The following is a 25,393-nucleotide window of genomic DNA, read 5'->3' as shown; positions in this document are numbered from 1 at the left end:
GGAAACATAGGCAGCGGTGACTCTGAAAATTCAAAGCTGACCTCTTCTTAGTATTTGTCCTCTTTTTCTAGCTAGACTAGAGACTCTTGGAGGGCAGGCCTTACCTCTGTGCCCCTGTGTGGACATCAGGATGCCAGGCCAATTGCCCAGTGTAGTGCAGTATAGCTGCTGGCCTAGCCTGAATCAACCAGGTTATCTGCTTTTGCATCTATAACCACTTTGGGTCTTAGCCATAATGTGAGGATCAGGAGGGTGGAGCAGACCTGTGATGCTCAGGGCTGGGGAGTGGAGAGGACAGAGCAGCCTCGCCTGAACATGGGCATTGTTTCCCAGGTCCAGGGTAAAGATTGATTCTGGGTTGGCTGATTTCCCCACCTCATTGCTTCTAATGAGCCAGTCAGATGAAGGCTAGAGAAGAAATATTTACCTCTTGGGGATTCGCAAGCACCAAATAAGAAAATACACAAAGAGACAGACATGCTGTGAAATCTCCAAAGACACTAGCTGTTTACCTCATTGGATCCATCGGCCGCTGTACCTTTCCAGGGAGCAAGACCAATACTCTCAATTCTCCAGGTAATGTGTCAAAATAGCATTACAGTGTCATTCCCAAGGCAGCATGTAGGACCTAGGACCTAGTACCTACTCTTAGCCCATCAGTTATGTCTGTTGTGGATGTTTTAAAAGTGGCCATTGATGTGTCTCTTCAAGGCCACCCCTGGATTTCTCAGGCTGCCACATACAGGCACCTCACAGAGTTCAATGCTGTTCCTGCCCCATGCCAAAGTCTTCATGGGTTTCCTTGTCTACTGATTTCCAGAAGGACCAAGACTGCGAGGAAGTCTGAGTTCCCTGATATACTATGGGCAGGCAGCATACAAAGAGAACCATGGTCTGTATTTGTAGCAAACAGAGGCAGGAGAAAAACCTTGAGCACACAGGTGTGAACACACATATACGCACATAGCTGGGGTTGGGGTGCTTGTCTGTATGTCACTGAAAAGCGGAGATGTGGGGGAAAAGTCCCCAAAAGCCATGTTAAGACAATCTGCCTGTTCCTTTAAGGTAAATTTTCCCACCATAGTTGACTCTAAGCTGTTGTGTGGTGTCAATAAACTTGGACTTGGGGCAATTCAGAAGAACAGCGTGCACAGAACTCCCACTGCCTCCTGCCACCTGTAGAGGTATGGTAGCTGCAGATAATTTCAAAAGTGCAGATAATAATTATCAAATAATGAAATTTAAGTGTTTGTTGCTTTTGTTTTTAAAATGTAATGCAACTCTAAACTTACATAGCTTGATTCTCAACAGCAGCTGTGCTGGATAACAGCTCCCCATATTCCGGACATGTCACCAGCCAGTTCTTATGACATGGAAGGAGCCAGCTCCAGCACACCCCTGGGTATGGTCTTCCCTCACCTAGGCAGTGATGTCTTCCACACAGTGCCTCTCACTTCACCACTAAATCTATGTTCCCTGGGATGTGCGGTTGTCCTCGAATAAATTTCCTTGGACTCTTATCTGCTTTTCCATATAGAGATGTGTCCTTATGCAGGATGTCTGGGCCAACCTTCCCTGCTTAGATTTGCTTGGCTCCCACAGTACTCCCAACCAGTCACCCAGCCATCCTCCATAGTAACCTAGGAACATATAGAAAGACTAATGGTGCACGCTGAAAATGAAGGGCGGGGCAAAGTGAAGAGGTGGAAGGAGTGTGAACCAAAGGCCGAGAAGCAGACAATGCCTGTCTGGTCACCAACTAACAGTTGCACTAGACCCCCACACGACAGGACATGACAGCAGACCGCAGACCATGGCACCATACTAGGAGTGCTACTTATCTCCCCGAAGCCCTCTGTCTTCGCCTTTGACATAAGCGCCAGCTGCTGGTGAGGGTGGAGGAGAAAGCCTCCTTCACCAACAAGAGCCCTTTCTGTACTGAGGTCGCGTGGGGCTACAGATATTAGCCTCCTAAGGCGCCTGGCCAGCAGCCCCGGCTAGAGCAGCGGCTGGAAAGTGCTAACACCTCCTCTCTAATTGGGCTAGTATGCTTCAAAAGTAAATAGGTCTTTCTGAAGCTCTTAACTAGACTTCTAGCCTGAGTACCTTCCATTAGAAGTTTGCGGATGGCTTTAGGCACAGCTGGTCACAGCTGGTTTGCTGGCCCAGGCACCTGTGCAGCGTAGGCTCCAGGGAGGCAGGCAGAAGAATTAAGGCACAGAATTTCTGAGAACATGATAAAAGGCCTTGAGGGTGCCTGTCTCAGAAGGGGAGTCTAGACCTGGAAGGTTCTGGGATGGGGAGCCTGGAGGACAGAGCGGCCCTTGCCTGGATCTTATGGGCATGCTTTCCCAGGTCCTGGGTAAAAATCACCTCTGGATTGAGAGGCGTTTCCATTTGGCATTACTTCTAATGAGCTGACAATATGACATCTAAAGAAAGCCCTCGTGTGGGGGACAGGTGGGATGACTCCACTCCAGTGACATGCCCAGGATGAACACAGGACCTAAGCCAACTGGCATAGCTTTCTAACAGAGGCTGTCCTGCCTTCCCTTGGTGCCCTGATGCAGATGGTGCAGGAGGAATGTCAACTCTGGGTGTGCTAAGTCCTTGGCACTGGAGTGTAGGCGTGTGCCCCGGCCAAGACAGGCAATGGGAGGCTCAGAGCACAGGTAGGTGGCTTGGCCACATGTGTCCTGGCATTTCCAACTCATCAGTTGTCATTTCACATGATCATTATTATAACTTTCTTAGGTCATGCTCATGGTGTGAGGTTTTGGCACTTCTTACCTTCTACTGGCCCTGAGTGCTGGGTCTCTTTAGTTGTAAGCCATTGCAGGACCTAGGCTATCACATGCTGGGGGTGGAGGTTTGTTTGTAATATAAGTGGTTGAGTCCTGGCCAGCAGGAAAGAGAGGTGATTTCCACCGCCCCACCCCCCAGAGATCTGTTCCACCAGCCTTCTGGAGAATGACACTATCCTCCCAGAAATTTTCTTGAGTGCCAAATCAAAAGAGACTCTTCCTGCACTTGTCTGCCACTGAAGGTCCCTGGGAATATGACCATGTGGGTTTAGTGCTGACATTATCAATGTTGAAGAGTGTCAGCCATTGTTGTAGGCTGGGAATCATGGCAGTGTTCAGAGAGACCTGGGGTCAACATCTCATTCCAGCAAGCACCAGCTGCATGACCACAGGCAGGCCACTGACTCTCCCCCATCTGGAGGATGCCTTGGCCTCTTAAAAAACGTGATGATGAAGAAAAGTCTTGGTGCCCATAAGAACATAGGCACTGCTGGGTTGCTGGTTTTGCCAAAAGTTGCTGTGTAGGATTGGTCAGTCCTGCCTCTAGAAGGCTCAGAATAGCACTCTGTGGAGCAGGATTCAGGTTGTGATGGGACAGGAAAGCTTGGGAGGATGAGGAAGCAACTGAAAGGGTGGTTGCCAACACCCAGGTGCAAGCACGCAGGCTGGGGGGCTGCTTGCCCAGAGAAGGTACACAGACCACAACCCTTGTCTTCCTTCAACTTCCAGGGTATTGAGGGCGTGTCATTTAGCTAGATTGGCTTGGGCCATCCCCTTCATCCCAAGGGCCCTGCAGCAATGCATACTCACCAATAGCTACTTGCTGTAGGTGCCGCTGGGTGATAGCTTCCTTCAGCTGCCCTGTCAAAGACACAAAGGAAAAACCCCCAGATAGTTTCCAACAGGCTGCAGGAAGACTTCACCTTAGGGGTACCTGGCAAACTGAGACAGGAAAAATAGTCCGGAGTTGGGGAGACACTGGCAGGCACAGCTTATAGCGAGAGCCCTTTACATCCCGAGTTGTGTTAGAAAGGAGAGTGCGGAGGTGGGAGTTGGCACATCAGCATGAATTTCACCTTGGGGTCAATCATCTTATGGTTTAATCATCTAAGGCTGTCATTTATAATCTTTGCTGGAGCCCTGGTCTCTTAAATAATTCTATTATTAATAAAGGAGGAGGGAAGATGTGGTCTTTTAATAACTTATAAAACCCTCTTTTCAATTCAGTTCTTTTTTTTTAAAGCTGTATAAAAAGTTGATCATGGAGTGCGAAGCACATATAGTTCTGGGTCATGTTAGGGAAGCCACGGTGTATAGACCGAGGTCAATGAGAGTGTCACAGAGTTCTGTGGAGCCGGGATCACAGTGTGCCATTTGTTGTGGGTGCTTCCTTTGTAGGACACATTTGCAAAATAGAAGATGTTCAGTAAAGGGGTGAGGAGATGGCTCAGTTGGCAAAGTGCTCACTGTCCTCAGAACCCATGTAAGAAGCTGGGCATAGCACCCTGTGCCTACAATCCCAGCACTGGAGCAGCAGAGTCAGGAGGTCCCTGGGGATTGCTGGCCAGCCAGTCAGGCTCAGTCCCTGAGCCCCAGATTCAGTGAGACTCTGACTCAAAAATATAAGGGGGAGAGTGACTGAGAAAGACACTCAGTAAGGAATTCTGGCATGTACACACACACACACACACACACACACACACACACACACACACACACACATGCACGCACACAAACACACACACACACACACACAAAGAATATTCAGAAGATGGTGGCCAGGAGGTGGTAAGTCAGAGGTCATGCTCTGTGAGGAATTTTTGAGGTGACCTGAGATGACCTGAGATGTTTTGACAGAGAAGAAAAGACGAGGAGGAACTGTGATGAAAGCTTCCTAGATAAGTGAGCAGTGGTGTATGGATGTTTTATTCTGTTTAACTTGGGAGTGGGTACATATGGAAGTCAAGTCATAGGAAAGCCAACTTGGGGGCTCGGAGTGAGGAGGAAATAGTTCACAAGGCGCACTGCCTGCAAATGGATTGAGTGTCCTCAGGCAGCCCCGGTCTCCCGGTACAGCGACAAGCTCCTCTTGAAGGCACCAGGCAAGAGCATCCTGAGGGTTGTTAGAGTGAAAACTCCTATCCCTGTAGGATTTGGGACCCTGACATTAGGATTCCTCTACCTCCCTAGGTTTGGAACCCGAGATGTGGTGCAGTCTGGGGGTTAGTATGTGTCCTGAGACTCAATACACTTGTGGAATCTCAGAGCTGACTCTATTGCATGTCCCAAGCGGGAACTTGATCTGGACACTGGAGGGAGCCTGGGAGCCTCATTGCACCCTTGTCTCATGTATTTCTTTTTGCACATAAAGAACATTCCAAAGCTCCCCAGAGAAGATGAGCAGATAATGTGTTCACGGGAGACCTGCTCATGCCCGTGACCTGGGTGATCCTAGCACTAAGAAGGATGGCAGAGCTCACTCAGCTTAGATCTAGCTCATGTGGGGTCCACCCCTGCTTCCCTCCCTTCCCCTTTCAGCACTGGGGTCAGCATGGAAAAGGATTGCTTCTGGTTGGCAGAGAGAAACCTTCACACCAGCAGGTGCCAGGCTTTCCCCAATTTGATGGCCCCGCCCCTCCAGGTTAGGCATCATCAAGCTTTCAGTGATCCCTGAGATGGGGGTGGGGCACAGTCCCAGAGGCTCCCAACCTTCCTGATGCTGGGATCCTTTAAGACAATTGCTCACGTCCTGTTGACCCCAAACCATAAAATTATTTCCTTGTTACTTCATAACTGTAATTTTGCTACTGTTATGAATCATAAGGTAAATTGTATCTGTAATCTGTGATTGCAGAGTGTAATCTGATACAGGATATCTGACATGTGTCCTATTTGAAGGGGTTCTCTGGGTCTCCCCTCAGTGGGTCGAGAACCACAAGTTGGGAACACTGGCCTAGGATGAGAGCCTGGGGCACCTGCCTGGCTGCTCCTGGCCTTCTAAGTGTCCTCACTGGAGAAAGTTATTCACCAGAGAGGAAGCCAGAAGCCTGAAGCCGAGGGCCCAGCTGAGCGATAATTGCTCCCCAATTCTAAGCAGAGAAAGGTGAGACATTGTGGAGGGGGTGATGTGAGGGAGTTGGGAGGAAGTCTGGCTTGTTATTAATTGCTGCATTTTTCATGCGCATACAAAGTTTTCTTCTCTTAAAGAAACATAACGGTTTAATAATAGAAAAGGAAGATTTTAAAGTGTTTTCCTATGCTGTTCCTCAACATGTAAGTATCAAAGTGGCCTTTCTTTGAATTGTATTGTACTAAGTCACTTGATTTAATTTAAAAATTGATCTAATTTAAAAAGTAGATGATGAGGTTGCTGACCTAAGTTTCATTTAAAATGCCGTTAAACAAATTTTAGCTTGGGATTAGGACAGAACGTCCAGCAATATCTGGAAGGGCCCTAACCATGCTTCTGCTATTTTGTACTGTGCACTTACAGGTAGCCACATTCTCCAACATTGATAATTATTAATCAAAATGATGATCCCTGTGGAAAATGTTGAAGATAATCATTATCCTTCTGTGTAAACTATCCTGGTAAGACTATTTCCCTATGTAAAACACCAACAGTGGCTTTGCTTGTTAGCATCTAAATTTGCTTTTGTCTTCAATAAATGGTAAAGCTATATGCATACCAAAACTGCTCTAAAAACATGTGTATGTTATTGTGTGGGGGTTCATATACACATGTGGGGGCATGTGGGAACCAGAGGTAAACTCTGAATGTCTCCTTCAGCCACTCTCCAACATCTTAAGAGACACTGGACCTGAAGCTCACTGCTTTGGATGCCTGGCCAGTGAACCGCAGGGGTCTGTCTGTCTGTCTGTCTCTACCTTGGACTGTTGGAACTTCAAGCACACCCATTGTTTACCCATGCTAAATGTTCATCCCTGAAAACATACATACAAGTAATATTATATGGACTGAGAAGTTTGTATTTATGAATTTAGGAATATATATGCATATGTACACATATATGTACATATATTTTTGGGGGGAGCTGGGGGAAGTGGTGCATGCCTTTATTATTTTTTTGCATTTTTATTAATTCATTCATATTACATCTCAATTTTTATCCCATCCCTTGTATCCTCCCATTTCTCCCTCCCTCCTGCTTTCACCCTATTCCCCTCCCCTATGACTGTGACTGAGGGGGACCTCCTCCCCCTGTATATGATCCTAGGGTATCAAGTCTCTTCTTGGTAGCCTTCTATCCTTCCTCTGAGTGCCACCAGGCCTCCCTATCAAGGGGACATGGTACATGTATATATTTTTTTTAAAGAAAATACACATAAAGAAAAATATTCTCTAAAAAGGGCATGAATTTGAAAGATGGGGGACACATGGGAGGATTTGGAGGGAAGAAGAGGAAGGGGAGATGATGTAATTATATTATAATTTGAAAGAATAAACATTAAGAGGGAAATTTAAAAATCAAAGGAATCCTTGCTTTGAAGGCCCATATCTCTCCCAATGTTCTGAAGAAAGATCCTCTTGGTGTACCTGAAACTGCACTTCACCTCTGAAGAAGCTCCCCTCAACCTTGAGCCTCTCCACGGTGGCCCTGGGTGTCTGACCTAGCCTGTCTCCAGCAACTCTGCTTCCCATTCATAATGGGCTCCCCGGCCCTGGGGAATGGGGGATGGGGGTGGCAGGCTTCAGCACAATGAGAGGGTTAAAGATTTTCCACAGGCCCTGGCTTGCTCATGTAAATAAAAAGGGAAGATTTTTACCAGGACTGAGAATTCTCTAAACTCCACACTCATGCAGATGCACTCTTAGAATAAGGCACGCATTAGGGACAGAAAAAAATGTGGGTCTTTATAATGTCACATATTGATAAAAGCAGTTGTAAAATGTAATTCCCAATGCTCAGTTTTGGTGAGCTGACTGACATCCTCCACCATATGGCATTTGGAGTGGGAGGGCCATATCCCCAAATAAGCTTCCAAAAATAGCCTATGGCTGATACCTAATTACACTTGCCAGCATAGGCATTCTTCAAGCAAAGATAACAGTCTCTCTAATGGGCAGGATCTTGCAGCTCCATGGGTTTTGGCAAAGGAAGAGCTGAGGGGATTGCAGAATTCGCTCAGCATGAGGCTTGCTGTCATTACCACAGTGATAAATTTGCGGGTTTTGGCCAAGGCTCCTGGACATATTCCCTGTGTAGAGGTAGGGGAGAGATGAGACAGAAACATAGTCGTCCCTTCCCAGGCAGGAGACAGCCTGAGAGGGAAGCAGGGAGCCCAGACTGGGGAAAGACTCAAGGAACAGGGAACTGAAGGAAGAAAGGAGAGCCTTCTCCTGGAGACAACTTTGGCAATTAGCAATTTCCCCCTGCTGATTTACAATGCTATGTGCAAGAGATGCCTTTCTCCCTTTCTGATCCAGGCATCCATGGTGTGGGTGGCAGGTAACCACTCTAAACCATTACCTACTCACAGAAGTGCTCTGGACACGTGTGGCCTTGAGACACTCACAGTCTGACCAGAGCACATACAGGGTGTGGGTTGTAGGTGGTATGGATTCTCTAGGCCTGAGTGGCCCCTGGGAAAAGTGTTAGCATCATGGGGGAGCAAAACTGACTCTGCATCCTGACACTTACAGTGCTTAGGAGGCTAGGGTTTTTCTTAAGCCTTTGGCTTGGTTTTGCATGTAGACCAGGTTGGCTTTGAATTCATGGAGATCTTCCTGACTCTGCCTCCTGAGTACTGGAACTAAAGGCATGAGCCACCAAGCCCTGCTCCCCTTGGTATTTTTGTGATGCAACGCCATATTGAAGATGCTTACACTGGTATCAAGGCATAAATAGTTATCATTTATCATTTAGCACTGTCCAAAGTGCCTTGTGACAAGGCTATAGGACACTCCCTTGTAGTGAAAGAAAGACAGCACAGGACAGGAGTCGGCAAATAGCTTGCCTCTATGCCCTTTTTAGGATACCAGACACGTGCCTGACTTTGTCCTTCTATCATGACTGGTGTCTTAGTCGGCTCTCATCACTATAATGAAACATCAGGAGCAGGCTAACTTTATAAACCAAAGAATGTTTTAGCTCACTGTTTCACAGCTGAAGGCCCAAATAGAACTACACAGGTTCTGGTGAAGGTCTCTCCATGGTGGCCTCACGTCAGAGCAGATGACAATGGTGGAGGAGAATGGAGAACGTCACACTGTCATACAGGAAGCCGAAAAAAGGCTAGATCACTCAGTGGGTAAAGCGCCTGCTCTGAGAATGTAAAGACCAAGGTTTGAATTCCCAGAGCCCACTTAAAAAAGTCAGGCATGATAGAGTGTCTTTATAACCCCAGCTTTGGAGGTCTCTGATTAGCCAGACCAAACAAAAGATTCCGTGTAAAGAAAACCAAAGAGGTAGGTGGCAAAGTGGGCAAAGAAAAATACCTAGCTCCCATTTCAGGCCTTTAGATGCAGATACACACACACACACACACACACACACACACACACACACACACACACACACACACAAATGTATTTCCCAAAAAAAGACATGACCTCTGGAGAACATAGTGATGTCATATTCCACCCAGTGCAGTAGCTGCTTTTCTGACAGCACATGGGGTGGTTGGATGAAGCAAATGTCCTTGTCATTTTGGTTATAATAGAAAATAATTAGAAATTCGCAGGTATCTGGAGATGAGTTCTATAGTGTAACAGCGTCTTCTAAGATGGAAACATTCCTTCCTGCAGAAGTTCCTCCAACAGGAAGATAAACAACTCAAAATAGCTTCAGGAAGTGCCTAAAACTGACCAGATTCAACCAGACCCCTCTCTGCCATAGTAAAGGAAGCTGAGATGCCCAGGAGACTCTCAGAGAAGCAAAGCTGCAAAGATGACTCTGAGATCAGAACAGCTGCCAGGAAGAGGTTTAGAGCAACCGAGGGACCTGGAAAGATGCCCTTCAACCTGTTGAGCCGCCTGCAGGCTGTGTGTAGTGGGGCTTCAAGTTGCTGGCTTTGTGAGCTGCTGCCTGTGCTGGGGTGAGAGCTTTGGTGATGCCGCTATCTTTGAGTCATTTGAGCTCCTGTAAGTAATCTCAATAAAACTCACTGTTTCAGTGTGTTGGAGTTTGGTGGTACCTGTACTTTCATCTGTTGTGGGCTCCGTATCTGGGGTGAGTAGGTGTGTGTGTGTGTGTGTGTGTGTGTGTGTGTGTGTGTGTGTGTGTGTGTGTGTGTGTGTGCGCGTGCGTGCACTCACACTCAAATGCACGTATGTGCTTCACATCTCTCTAGGAAACGTTTTGCCACACAACAGTTCAAATCTCAACTTCTCAGTAGGTGGGCTGCTACATTTCTAGGTAAACCTTGAGTCATCATTTGAAAAGCGGAGTGCACATTACCGCACTGACGTGGGCTTGACCATATCTGAAGCATCTGAAGACGTTTGGTAGGAGGGAAGGGGGTGACCAATGGGCATATGTGATGTGTCGCCTAATCTCAGGCATCAGGGTGCCTCATCACCTATTCGATGGAGACCACACAATTTCCACGATGGATCCCAAAGGCCAAGTTGTGAATGCTAAGTCAAGGGTGGAAAATTTGAAGTGGAAAAAGTGGCTTAAGAAAGGGTAAGGCATCAAAGTGGAGAGCTGTACAAATAATAAATAAATACATCTTTTTTTTTTTTTAAAGGTAAGGCTGAAGCAGATGCAGAAAAGAGCATGTGTGCTACAAAGAGAGCTTTGATACATACAGCAGGCCAGAGGAGGAGGGGCAGATACAAGCTTGCTGGCAGAGAAGGACAGGCAGACACTAGTTCCAGACATGTAGACAGCAGGAGGAGGCCAGAGGGAAGAGAAAGGGGTGCACTGCGCTTCGGCTGGAGTGTGGGGTCCTAGATAATCCGAGGTTCTCAGGAGCCAGGTAGGATGTAGTCTGTCCGGGTATGCCAGAGCTGAGTCTTACAAGCCTTAGAACTCAGGAGGTGTGTGTGGGGGGGGGGGGGGAGGGGAGATTGCATCAAGTCTGCTCCCTGCCTTGGGGGAAGGGGCTTGCTCTGCAGCAGGAGGTTCCGAATCCATAGTGCTGAGGCCGGTTTCTCTGTAATAACAAAGAAGATGTGAGATAACCAGGACATTAGATCCCTCAAGGCTGTTTGTAAAAATAATGGGCCTGGAATAAATTAAGTGTGTAATCCTTAGATGGATTTCCAACAAACAGGAGTATGTAAATCCTTTGAAGGCTTAAAAATCAGACAATTCGTCCTCTCACTAACGTAGCTAATGTATAGCTCATCAAGCTTGTTAGTATAATTTGAGAGTCTGTTGAGGCAGAGACACCACCTCGGCTCAGTACAGCCCTGGCTGAGGAAACACAAAAGAACAGCAAGAAGGCTGTGCTGGCTTAGGCTACAAGGCATGCTTCTGAAGTCTGGAAGCAGAGCAGAAATATACAATGGTGAACTGAGCCGGAGCATGGAGCCTGCCAGGCTTCTTGGCTCCGGGAGGAGGAAGGTAACTAGAAGTGCACTGTGCAAAACAGCGGTGAGAGCCAGGCTCACCGGGGTGAGACTGTGCGCTGAAGTGAGGCTCCTGCCACCAGCCTGGAGTGAAGGGGCCTGGAGGTGGGAGGAACACAACACTCCTATAGCTCTGTGCCTGAGGCTCTGGTTCCCACCTCACTGCAAGCCTGAGGCTGGAGAAAGGGATGAGAGGGGGAAAGGGAGGGGGAAAGAGAGGTGTGTAGGTCCAGCCTCAGCCCTGTTGCTAGGCTCAGCTACTCAGAGTCTCTACAGTCTCTACGGCAGGAGCTGCCACACCCCAGAAGCGCTGTGGGGCAGTCCTTCATACTGTCCAGTTGTCTCTGGCTTGGCGGAGGGGCTAGAGGCTCTGTCAGCATAAAGAGAAAGAACATGGAACATCAGTTAGATGTGTTTCAGGAAAAGAGGAGGGGCACAAAAAGGCTGATATAATCTATGTGAATAATGTTAGAAAAGAGAGCTAAGTCAATAGTCGAATCATAAATGGTTACAAAAGAGAGGCATTTTCTTGACAGCAGATAGAATTTTATGTCTATAGAAGTACAGAGAACTGAGCTATCTTACTATATATACCTGTAGGTATGTATGCATGTATACAAATGTGTGTATGTGTACAACGTACAAGCATACACACACATTAATGTGTGACTTACACAAATGTGTGAATATATACCCTCTGTCTCTCTGCCTCTCTCTCTCTCTCTCTCTCTCTCTCTCTCTCTCTGTGTGTCTATGTGTGTGTTTCAATAAGCTCATGGTAAGCCCAGAGTCTGTCCAGTGTGCATCTCCCCGCCAACCCTCTCCCTACAGATCAGGATATAGTTTCAGCTACTGCTCCAGTGTCAGCCTGCATGATGGAATGTTAAACAAGCCCCCAATTAAAATGCTTTCTCTTATAATAGTTGTCTTGCTCATGGTGTCTCTTCACAGCAATAGAACAATGACTAAGACAAAAAGAAATGTATGTATGTATGTATTTTTAGAGTTCCACTTAGTTCTAGCTGGCCTGGGACTTGCAGTGTAGACCAGGCTGCCCTTGAACCCCTGAGTGCTGGGATTAAAGGCATACGCCGTCATGGTGGTCAGCTCTGTACACACATATTTTCGTCCTGAAGCCTTGTGTCTCATTCTTTTGCTCACACTCCTCTTCTCCCAGCAGGCGGCCATCCTAACAGGCCTGATACATATTCTTTTATCGTCTCAAAGTTTTCTGTGTAATTTTCGAACTATGAAAGCAATATTGCGAACTGGTAGTGCACGTCTGTTAACCCTCGCTACTCAGCAGACTGAGTCAGGAGGCTGGCAAGTTCAAGGGCAGCTTGGGCAAGTTGGTGAGACCATGTCTCAAAATATGAAATCACAAAGGAGCTGCGGTCAGTCCTCAGTATTCCTTCTCCCCCAAAATAACACACACACACACACACACACACACACACACACACACACACACATGCCTCTTAGGCTAATGAAGCCATTCTATTTCATGCTGTATTTCTGACATTTGTCCATGTTCCATTGTGTGCACCTAATTCTCAGTTTCTAGATGCTACAAATACCATGGTGCATTGCTCAGCACTGTATTCTGTGTCCTTAAGTCTAAGCACCTGGGTTGTACCCATGTCCCCACTCCACTAACATGTACAGAATCTCTGGTGATCCTAGACAAGAAGTCGCACACGTGGTGAGTTTCTGCTCAGCCTTAGCCTCTCCGTGCGTTTAGTGTGGGCGCTGCTGTGCTTTCTATGCTCCCAAGACAAAGGCTTTCAGATATGTCGAGGCTCCTCCTCAAGGAGATCGGTGATGACATTTACTTTCATTGATGCTCTGCTCGTCCTAGCCAGAAACTGCAAACAGCCTAGATGTCTAGCAGCTGAAGAGTGAACAGTACAAATGTGGCATATTTACACAATGGAGGATCATTCAGCTAGTAAGAAATATGAAACAAAGAAGTTTGTAGGTAAATGGATAGAATTAGAAATAATTATCCTGAGTGCTGTAGCCCTGACTCAGAACGAAAAACAAAGCATGTTTTAATCTCACATGTAGTGTAGATGTTAGCACTTACATTTTAGATATATGTGTTTCGTTTAGAATATTCACAGTGCTTAGTCAGGTACCCAAGGGAATCGCCCAAGGAATGGGAAATAAAGAGATAAAGGAGAAATCAGCGCAAGAGGATTAAATGGAGTTGAAGAGGTCAGGATAACTGAGGGGATACGGGAAGGGACAACTAAGACTAAAGGCCTTGAAAAGCCATGTGGAAACCTATAGACGGCTCCTGAAATATATACACACATAAAAGGAGTTTAAATGAGGTCACCATATAGTGGGGGAAAACAATATTCCAACTAGACACCATACGCCACCAAATAAAACCCCAAACCAGGAATAGCTTATGTCACTTTGAGCTGTTGGCCAGTGAGGTCCTATAAACCCCCAAACATTACAGAATATTGACAGTGCTATTGGTTGTGCTCCACAACTTGACTGCAAGATCTTATTGCTGAGGCCACCACATACTTGTGTCATAAAACACAGAGAGATCAAGCTGCTGTTCCTTGACTTTGGCCCTACTGACTATCGTTCACAGTGCTGGAAGGTGCTATGCGTGTCACCAGAGGATAAATGTAACCACCCTTACCTGGTGGTGAAGGCCCACTGCAGATCATCATGAGAGGGCCAAAATGCTTGCACACCCCTTTCTTCTCGAAAGGGGTGACATGGAGAGGCAGTCAGGAGACCCTGGGGCCAGCCTCCCTGGCTTGGGCACCAGCCAGGCCACTAGCTGAAGGGTCAGTGTGCCTTTGTTTCCTCACTAGAAGAATGGGGACAACAGTACGTATGTGAGGATTGAAACAGGGCCCATGTGTAAAATGCTTAAAGTAGGGAAGTAGGGCTTTGTGAAGAACCATGTGAGCATCAAACAGTGATGGCTGCCAAGAAGAAAGGCAGCACAAAAAGAGATGTGGGTGGAAGAGACAGTGGTGGCAGGAAAGACTGAGGATTTAGCTATTGACCATAAAGGACTCTCTCTCTCCCTCCATCTCTCTCTCTCTCTCTCTCTCTCTCTCTCTCTCTGTGTGTGTGTGTGTGCAAGAGAGAGACAGAGACACTGAGAGACACAGAGAGAAATACAGAGAGGAACTAAATCTAAGCAAGATGGGGATAGGATGGTAGGGTGTCATGGGGAGATGGCTGCATGGTTAAAACACTTTGCTGCACAGGTATGAGGACCTGGAAGTTGAGACCAGCTTGTTTCTTGTAATTGCAGCTGCTGCTGCTGCTGCTTCTTCTTCTTCTTCTTCTTCTTCTTCTTCTTCTTCTTCTTCTTCTTCTTCTTCTGCTTCTGCTTCTTCTTCTTTTTTTTTTCTTCTTCTTCTTTTTTTCTTCTTCTTCTTCTTTTTCTTCTTTTCTTCTTCTCTTTCTGATTCTTCTTCTCTTCTTCTTCTTTCCTTCTTCTTCTTCTTCTTCTTCTTCTTCTTCTTCTTCTTCTTCTCTTCTTCTTCTTCTTCTTTGTCTAAGGGGGGATTCGAGACAGGGTTTCTCTGTGTAGCCTTGGCTCTCCTGGACTCACTTTGTAGACCAGGCTGGCCTTGAACTCACAGAGATCTGCCTGCCTCTGCCTCCCTGAGTGCTGGGATTACAGGAGAGCACCACTACATCTGGCTGTAACTCCAGCTTCTAAAGGTCAAAACAGGAGTGTCTAGAGCTGGCTGGCGAGGCTAGCCATATTGGAGAGCTCACCTCAGTGAATAAGGTAGAAAAGCAATCTAGGACGATTCTTGACATTAGCCTTGCGCCTTCACATGCATACACACACTTGTATATGCAAATGTGCACAGTCATGCATGTGTACATTTGCATATACATACATACATACATGTAAAAAGGGAAAGAAAAACAGACAACCAACAACAAAACTATGACACTGGGTTTATCTGGGAGAGAACAGTTGGAATAACTACAGATATTGTTTCCTTTGCTCTTTTAAACCAGCACGAATGAAGGTGCGGTCGGAGGCAGCCAGGTCAGAACAAGATGAGAAGCTGACTGGTACTGCAGGAAGAGAGTGTCACGTTTCAACAGAAGGCAGAAAAAGGGGAAACATGGAATGAAGAAATGCATGGAGGGGTTGGGTAGAGGCTCAGTAGTGAAGAGCACTGTTGCTCTTGCAGAGGGCCTCGGTTTGGTTCTCAGAACCCACGTGGTGGCTCACAGGCATCTGGAACTCCAGCTGCAGGGGACCTGACTGATGCCTCTTCTAGCCTCTGAGAGCACTGGGCATGCACGTGGTGGTGCACATATGAGAAAATACACGTTGTGAGTGTTGCAGCTCTGAGGGCAAAGGTATCCTGGCAATCATGGGCCAAGGAATATCACTGAGTCACCGCATGACAAACCTAACACAAGAGATTTATTGGGAGGGACACAAGAGGGCCGCTGCCTCCGCTCCAGCAAGAAGCAGAGGGAACTGAGCAGGAGGCAGGTTTTATGCAGGGCTCCCAGGGGGTGGAGCTTTCCAGGTTGGGGATTGGTGGGAATCTCAAGGCAAGCCTGGGGATTGGTGGGATCTCAAGCTCATGGATTGGTGGATTTTTCAGACTTGGGGATTGGTAGATTTTTGAACTCAGGGATTGGTGGGTTTGGGTGATTTTTCAAACCCAGAAGTGGGCTTGGACCTTTTTCCCTATACGAATAAACTAAATAAATGCAAATTTTTATTCTTAAAGAAATGAATGGAGGAAAACATGTAAACAGTCCTTTGTTTTGTTAAATGATAGCAAAAGCTGTGTGTGTGTGTGTGTGTGTGTGTGTGTACATGCGTGCTGGTATTTATAGTGGTCAGAAGTTTAAGATCACTTGGAGCTGGAATCAGAGGTGGTTTGAGTCACCCAAAGTGGGTGCTGGGAACTGAACTCTGGCTTCTCCAAGTACAGGCTTCTGTCCAGCCTAAAGACAAATATTCCGAAGCCTAGTCATTCCAAATGGCATTCCCTAGAACTGGACCACGCTGTTCTTCCATTTAGCATACTAAATATCATCTGTGATAAAGTAATAAATGGGCAGCCTGTTCTAAAAATATTTCCAGAAAGCCCCATGGGAGTAAGCTGAGTCTTTCTCTCTGTCCTCCCACAGGGATTTCCCAAAAGCTGCTCGGCACCTTGGCGCAGCTGGAAAGGGCAGGGTCTTCCCTGTAATTGATGAGGTCTTCAGCCTGGCCTGGGATGAAGTCAGCAGACAGCATCTGGGCTCTTGAGACATCTCCTTTCTTATCATCTGAACACTGTACAGTAATCACAGTTCAGGGAATGCTCTCATTAAATAAATAAATAAATAAATAAATAAAAAGACCCAGCAATGCTGTGACTGGGAGACTCAGTGTATTTCTATGGGGTGTTCATTGGGGCTACCCACGTAATCATCAGCATCATACAGGGCTGTTGTGTTCTTGTGCATTTGGCTTTGGCATATACTTCCTTAAGCTAAGCTGTTTCATGCCGTCACTATTCCACTGTGTGTGGCTATTCCAGCACACAGCAAGAGGGTTAAGTAAATAGGCACATTTGTTCAAAGCTTGGACAGACATAGAGTGGCCACAGGAGGAAGGAGAGATCTTCTACTCAGTTTGCATTGGTCAGTGCTAAGAGGGCAGGAGGCACAGGAATTGGACTGTGTTTGTGTCCCTTATGCCACCAAAGATGACCATAGTCTTCCTCTGGATGTCTGTGCCAAAGGCAAGGCCTGGGTGGTAGCCTCTGACTTCCCTCTGTACACTCTTGAGGGTAGAGCAGGAGACGGTCACTGGGGTGGCTGGGGACATCCAAGGTTCATCAACACCAATGTAAGAGTTGTTTCCAGTGTCCCTCTATTCACACTGGAAGCAGATCTTAGAATTTCCTCACGAACTGTGGAGGCAGAGGGGTCCAACACTGGCCCTAAGCACCCACGTGCTTGTAGAGGGGTCTACAATCAGCCCTCAGCACTCACAGGTTTGTAAAGGGCTCTAAAATTGGTCCTAAGCACTCATATTTGATTTTTTGCAAATGTATCTAGCTTTAAACACTTGGATTAAGACATGAAAGCTCTCAGTTTAAAATTGGTTCTATGATAAACACACCACACTCTTCCACTGTAAGTTAAGACTTGATTCTATTCATTGTATATTAACTAGTGCTTACAGAAAGCCAGAAGGAAGAAAGCTACCCTAGTCTGTGAAACAACTGCCCTCACCAGAAGGTGGGAGCACACACCTGTGGGAACTGTTCTCCCTGTGAAGAGGCTGGACAGCATGACACACTTGGAACCAGAAGACAAGGTAGAAATGGGATCAATTTCTACTTTTGAAAGTTTCTCTGAGAGGCAGGGAGGTGGCTTAGCAGTGAAGAGCACGTGTTGCTCTTGCTGAGGACCTGCACTCAGGTCTCAGCATGCACATAAGGGCTCACAATTGTCCGTAACTTCAAGTCCAGGGTCTGATGCCCTCTTCTGGCCTGTGGGCACTACATGCATTTGATACACATGTGTATATTCAGGCAAGACACTAAAATAGATACATAGATAGATAGATAGATAGATAGATAGATAGATAGATAGACAGACAGACAGACAGACAGGTAAATAGGTAGACAGACAGACAGATTTTTAAAAGAGAATGTGGCTCAGTGGTAAATGCTTGGCCAGCATGTATAAAGTCCTTCTGGGTTCAATCCCCAGTACCAGAAAAAAAAAATGAGTCTTCCTGTCATGTAGCCCACAGATGAGCTGCTTCTTTCTGAAGCCATGGTGTACTCTCCAAGAGGCCCTTGGCTCTGTGTCTGCAATCAGGTATTATGGGACTGAGTGCAACCTGGGGAAATAGTCCATGGGAGCCAAAAAGGGCTGTGTATGATGGCAGGAGGAGCCAGTGGGAAACTGGAGGATCATAGTGGGAGGTGCAAAGCCAGAGAAGGAGAGCCAGCCATTCTTCAGGGACAGCTGGGCGGCAGTGAAGACCCGGAGAACTGCAGAGGCAGTGCTGGGACTAGAATGGACGATGGAAGGAACACGGGCTTTGGGCACAGTGGAATCATTGCTGGTCACAGACACTTGCAACTGCATCTTTGGGCTACTTAGTCCTTTTGAGTTAGGTCACTGAAACATGGTGCTAAGAGGCTGGGGAGACAATGAATGAAAACCTTCTAGGGTAATTTTGTGTGAGCATGCCTTGCTGGGGGATGGAACCTAGGGCTACCTACATGTTCAGCAAGCGCTCTACCGCGGAGCCACACTCTCGGTGCTGTTACTGTGGTTCATTAGTATACTGCCTTTAATACCTTTTTGGTGATTTTAAGTACATGTCTTGCAAGTCTGAGGACCTGAGTGTTATCTGCAGAACCCATGTAAACAAACAAATAAGGCATGGTGTGTGCTGATACTCCCAGTGCTAGGAAGGCACAGACAGCCCAGTCCCTGGGTTTCCCTGGCCAGCCAGCCTAGCTGACTTGTTGAGGCTTATGCCAATAAGAGATGCTGCCTTTAAACCAAACCAAAACAGGTGTATGGCACCTGGTGTGTGCCAGCTGAGATTGTCCTCCACCTTCCACACATGTGCATCTGCCTACACACACCTTCATTTGGTGCATGTGTGTGCATGCCGCCCCCCAACAGCAGTTTTTCAAGGGTGTTGCAGAATTAGAAAAAGCAAACAGAGTATTTTACCCTGTCTCGAATGTTCTATGTGTGTAGTAAGTGGTAGTCATGGTAATGGCAGCACTAGAAAGGGGAAAGAGGTTCAGATTGTCTGAGGCCTTGATTCTGTTACAAGAAGGTAGGACCTTTGCATCTCTCCCTGTTCTTTTTGATGGAGGCAGCTCCCAGGCTTTCGTGAATAGGATGTCTTGAGCCCTGTAGGCTTCCCTGAAATGCCTCCATCCCCTGGGGAGGACACAGTCACAGTGGTAAATCAGGGCAACCCATTAAGCTCACATTTTCCGAGCCTCTCTGCCTTCTGATGACTTAGCCTACAGCTCTCCGTCACTTTCATTAGTAATGGGGCCTTTTCACAGTCCTTTATAGTCAAATATGATTGATTTCTATAATTGGAAGCAAATGGCTTTTTAATAAGCTTGCTTGAAATGCTGGTGTTAATGGTCCCATATCCGGAGCCTGTGATGATTCTGACTCTCACCCTGTTACTTTCTTTCAGAAAACAGACTTTGTTGCTTTTGTCTGAAGGTTTTCAAAAGAGAGAGGAAGGGAGGGAGGGGAGGTGGAGATAGACCTGGCTGCCATTTTCTAGGAGCCAGGCTTCCAGGAAGTGGTGTTTTCCCTCTTTCAACACGAACTCTGCCTGCACATAATACCAGCACAGGCAGCTCTCTTCCTTTCAGAGTTTGGTCCCAGTGAGCCTTACCTCGTCACATGTGTGAAAATAGGAAGCAGGGATTTGGGGTTGGAAGTAAGAGGCAATGCAGACGCATAACTTAGTGGAGTGGGGGCATCAATGGTGCAGCTGCGGGAAGGGGGGGAAAACTGATGGGGAGGCTGGAGCACACAGCCCAGAGCTACTGTATCCTCACCTACCAAAGGTGCAGGAATGTGGAAGAGGGGGGATGGTTGTGGGGGGGTCTGAGTCCTTATCTGTGGGGAGTCAAAGCTCCAGGGGCTGACACCAGGAGGACAGCACCGGCGAGCGAGAAGAAAAACAGACACAGTGGAGGAACTGCCACAAAGATAGTGGTGATTTATGGGCTTTGTGTTGAGACTTCAGGGGAGAGGGAGCCCAAAAACCTTACCATAGCCAAGAAATAATGAAAGTGCAGTTTGCATGACAGGACCAATGATGATAAGTTGGTGGTACATGAAATAGTGTTCAAGTCTCCACCTCTGTCTCCGTCTCTGTTCCCTCCCTCCCTCCCTTTCTCCTTCCTTCCTTCCCTCCCTTTCTCTCTCTCTCCCTTCCTCCCTGGCCTCCCTTATGTGTGCTTGTCTGTGTTGAGGATGGAACCTAGGGTATCACACATGCTGGGCAAGTATTCTACCTATAGTCACAGTGTCATTACTGCAGTTCTTTAATATATTGGCTTTATGACTTTCTTTCCATGAATTTGCAAACATACATGGGCATTTTCTTAGACTTACTTGCTGACTCAATCTTGTCTTTCACACACATACACTTATTCCTTAAAAATGAATTTTAATAACACAGGGATGTACTGGTCCTTCATGGCTAGGGACTGATGGACCACTGCACTTATGAATTATCAAGAGTGGAGCCAGGCATGGTGGCACCTGCCTATAATCCCAGTACTCAGGGAAGCTGAGCTAGGCCTATGTAAGTTCAGGGTCAACTCTGGCCATACAGTGAGACCCCCATCTCTGAATGAATGAATGAATGAATGAATGAATGAATGAATTAGGAGACATGGGTGTCGCCCCTAGGGCCTAGCACCTGTTTTCAGTGCTCACAGAAGAAGCTGGTTTCTTCATTCATGCAGCCTATTTATGACCAGCTGCCCCATTCTGGGAGGAGACCTGCCCAGATGGTCTAACAGGCATTCTGGGAGGAGACCAGGATCACTCATCTTGGGAGGATTCAAATCTCCAGCTTCAACTGTCTTCAGGGGAGTCTGGATATTATCTCTGAGGCAAACGCAGCCTTGTTTGAGATAATCACTCCAGTGAATCTTTTCAGGTCTATACACATACAGTAGATGCCCACCAAGTTTCCCGGGGAAGACTCTAAAAGGGAACTGACTCGAGCACAGGTGCTTTGAGGCAAGACTTAGGTGTCAGGTTCCAAACTCCGAGTTCAGAAGAAGACTATAGCAGGGCAACTAAGAGATTCTCCATACTCCCGACCTTAACCCTCAATAGTTATGTCTGCATTCAAGGTTGATGGCAGCTTTGATGTGCAAACTTGGCTGGCTTTTGGGTCCCAGGTGCTTCATCCAAATTGTCTATGTTACTATTGAAATGAACAGATTTTGGGGCTGGAGAGTTGGCACAGCAGGACTTGAGTTCGGATGTCCAGTGTGTGTGTGTGTAAAAGCCAGGTGTGGCAGCATGTCCTTGCAATCCCAGTGTTAAAGGGCAGTGTGGAGACAGGAGAGCTCCAGCCACAGTGAGAGACCATGTCCAAAAAACAAATGGAGGAAAGCAACTAGAAAGACACCCAACATGGACCTCTGGTCTCCACATGAACATACACACACGTGCACATGTGCACACACACCAACATGTACATATCACACACACACAGACACACACACACACACACACACACACACACTCATACTCACACCAGACTTTGAATAAAGCTTATTACTTTCCTTAACTGGCAGTGGGCCTTACCTGACCAGTTGAAGACATTAAGAAAGAGAATAAAAAACAGACAGAAGTGCCCCAAAGTGGAAGATACTCTGCTCCCAGGTTACCTCTGGACATGAGCTGCAACTCTAACACCTTTCTGCCCCTACCCCAGCCTCCAGGCCTACCCTGCAGAACATGAATTTGGCAGCCCCTGTGATTTTCTGACCTCCTCTCCCTGTGCCCACATATATCTTCTCACCTCTTGTTTCTATGGAGAGCATTCCATCACCATCATCACCACTACCACCACCATCATCACCATCACCATCTTACATCATGACTCCCCTCCTCTCTTCTAAGCTCCTCCCCCATCCCCTCTGTAACCTCCCCTCCCAGTCGTATCTACCTCTCCATTTCCATTCAGGCCTTCCATTAACATCAATCAAACATGACATATCAAGCTGCAGTAAGACTAGGCGCCTCCCCTTGCATTAAGGCTGGACCAGACAACCCAGTAGGAGGAAAGGGGTCCCAAAAGTGGGCAAAAGAATCAGAAACAGCCCTTGACACCCTCTGTTGGCAGTTCAAGAGGAACAAGCTACACAACTGTAACATATATATGCAGAGGGCCTGGGTTAGTTTCATGCAGGCTCCCTGGTTGTTGCTGCAGTCCCTGTGAGACCCATGCCATGAGAAGGAGCCCACACCTGGCACTGCCTGGAGAGCTAGGACCCAGAGGCTGGATAGCCCAGAGACCTAGGATAGAACCAAACAGGACTGGCATTTAAATGTCAATTAAATGATGCCTCATGATGGTCTGCTATACTCATAGATTGGTGCCTAGCCCAATTGTCATCAGCGAGGCTTCATCCAGCAGCTGATGGAAACAGATGCAGAGACCCACAGCCCAACAGTAGGCGGAACTCAGGGAATCCTGTGGAAGTAGGAGCCAGAAGCGTCAAGGACACCACAAGAACACCCACAGAATCTGGAGAGCGTTTTAATGCATAGGCCTGCTTCGGTCAATGGAGTTACTTCAGAACCTTAGGAAAAAAGGAGAAGGGACCATGATGGGATGATGGGTGGGACATATCGCCTGGTCTTGGTCTCACTTTGCATTTAAGTGAAGGTGGCCATAACAGTGAAAGAACTTAATGAACTGCCACAGGAAACAGACACCCATGGCAACCTTACTCTGCTAATGAACATTCTGAATAGGCTACAGTTGATTTTACTTTTTTTTTTTTTTTTTTTTTTTCATTTAAAGGCAGTGCCTCACCATATAGCCTTGGCTGGCCTGTGGCTTTCTACAAAGATCAGACTGGCTTGACGGCACAGGGATCCACCTGCGTCTGCGTCCTGAGTGCTGGGGTTTAAGACTTACGCCACCCTGCCTGGCCGAGTCCATAGTTTGGAAATTGACTTATGCACCATCTTGCTAGGATTCCCAGCCCACTATGAAGAAGAGAGTGGATATGCTGATATGTGCCTAGGCCCCCCACTCTGGTGTGACACAGCCAGCTGAGATCAGGTTGTGGCCCCAAGGACAAGGCAATAGTGACAGTCTGTGCCCTCCATGAGCCCCATCCACATGCTAGCAGCATTTTCATTATACCCAAGATTTTGGGGAATCTGCTCGGCCTCATTAGGTCTGATGGCCAGGGACATTCATGGTGGCCACCAGCAGTGGCACTACCAGGGGCCAGGTTACCCAGCAGGTGGCAGCCCCTGCTGCATGGAAATAGATGTGGAAGCCAGCAGGGAAGAACTCCGGGCACAAATCCCAGGATATTTCAGAGGAAGGTCCTCTCAGGAACAGTCTGGGGACTTATTTTGAGATGAATGAACTAATTTCCAGGGCCAAAGCCAGTAGGACTTTGGCCATGCTCTTTCGGGAATTAAAAAAAAAAAAAAAAAAAAAAAAAAGGAAGGACAGTCCTGGCTGCTGTGGGCTGCAGAGGTCTGAGACATGTGGGAGTCATTGGGAGACATTTCCTTCAGAGCTGTTACCCCTCCAGGAACAAGAACAGGATGGCTTCTTGGGGGCAAGAAGACCGTGCAAAGTGGGGAAGGCACAGCATTCTTTCAAACATAGTCAGATGAATATATTCAAACTCAGGCCAACCCTAACTCACAAAATGCTGAAGAAACGAAATCTGGTGAAATGTGTTCTTTTTCACCCTTCTTGAAAAATATCAAAAGCTAATATTTTGCAGACAGCTCTCTATTGGCCACACTGGCCAAGCCTCTTGGGGTCCAAAACCAACACACCTGATCCAGATTTGGTCAGTGTCAGGAGGCCAGAGAAGTGTCCAAGAATTAATAGAGGAATCTCAGGATTGCTCTTTATCCCAAGGGACCTCGAGGGCTTCAACCTGAAATAGCTCTTGATTAGGAGCTGTGCATGGTGAGGGAATGGGGAAGTGGGCCGAGGGATTGAGCTAAGTGTCAAGGTCCCTGGAGACAGATCTGTCTCCCTTCTTCGTGTGACTATTCAGAATCACTTCTCTTCAGACTTTGGAACATGCTGACTTATTTCTAGCGGTAATGCTGTGTTGGGCCCTAGGATGTTGCTTGTTGGAGAGATTTTGGTTGATGTAATGCCCTTCTGTACCACAGAAATTACTGGAATCTGTTTTCCATGCGTCATCAGATTAATGTCAATGGGGTGTTATTTAGACAATGTGGGGGGTGTCTTGTGGAACTGACACTTGCCATCTGGCTCTCAGGAAACCACCAACTGTGCTGATACATGGGGCAGGTGAGAGGTGGGGTACTCAGATGGCAGAATGGAGTGTGAGGTGCTGAGATGACAGCATGGAGTACCTGGGGGGCATGCAGAACCCGCACTCTTGTTGTTGGTTTTTGCTTGTTAGGTTTTTGTTTTGTTTTGTTTTTGTTTTGAGACAAGGGTTCTCTGTTTTAGCCCTGTCTATCCTGGACTCACTTTGTACACCAGGTTGGCCTGGAACTCACAGAGATCTGTCTGCCCCTGTTTCCCCAAGTGCTAGGATTAAAGACATGTGCCACAGCACCTGGCTAGAACCCTCATTCTTAACAGTGTCAAGCTATTGAGAAGGATGCTGTCATAGAGGTCAGGGAGCTGCCTGTGGCTTCTCAACTCCCCTTAGTTCAGGTCCGGGCTGCCCCATCTACCTCTATACTTGTTTCCTGTCCTTCCTTCTTATCTGCATATCTGAGTTGTGGGGGCATGGGGGGCAGCTGTGGGGTTAATCTTAATGTGCTTTCTTCCAGAAACAGATGTGGATAATGCATTTGGGACATGGTCCCTGGAAACACAGAGAAAGAACGCGAGTTAGTGGAGCAGGGTGGACTGGCAGGCAATGAACAAGGCAATAGCAAGCCAGCCATCATCACGGGCAACTAAAGCTTCACTCCACTGGGGACACAGTCACAGTCGTCATCTCTATAGGGAGAACTGGGATGCATATACACTAACTTCTGACCATCACTGATTGAGGCACCAGCACCAGCCTGCTCTGTGTGTATATCTCAGAAAGGCCAGCACATGCTCTGAGAATGTGGGGGGTGGGGGCGAGTGTACGTATTTCACTAAAGGGGCTTGGATGGCTTTGTTTCCTGTTCTTCACCATCCTTGTACAAAAGACACCACCATTGCCCACAGTTAATATAGTCTACAAAAGAGCTAATTCTTTGGGCCTGGAGTTGGTGAAGAGAAAAACAGAGGAAACCAAACATTTTAGACAATCTATTGCCT

At 47.1% G+C, this 25,393-nt stretch overlaps 1 protein-coding gene across 1 annotated transcript in view; it reads right to left on the bottom strand.

Annotated features, from left to right (window-relative positions):
• Positions 1 to 25,393, bottom strand: part of Kif6 (kinesin family member 6) — a 275,255-nt gene that overhangs the window by 27,409 nt on the left and 222,453 nt on the right. Inside the window, 1 exon segment of the mRNA XM_051152685.1 lies at positions 3,615 to 3,665. Coding sequence (XP_051008642.1) covers positions 3,615 to 3,665 — 51 coding nt within the window.

Source organism: Acomys russatus, chromosome 11 (assembly GCF_903995435.1).
Source record: "Acomys russatus chromosome 11, mAcoRus1.1, whole genome shotgun sequence".
Taxonomy (NCBI): domain Eukaryota; kingdom Metazoa; phylum Chordata; class Mammalia; order Rodentia; family Muridae; genus Acomys; species Acomys russatus.
This window is presented reverse-complemented; position numbering and strand designations above follow the sequence as displayed.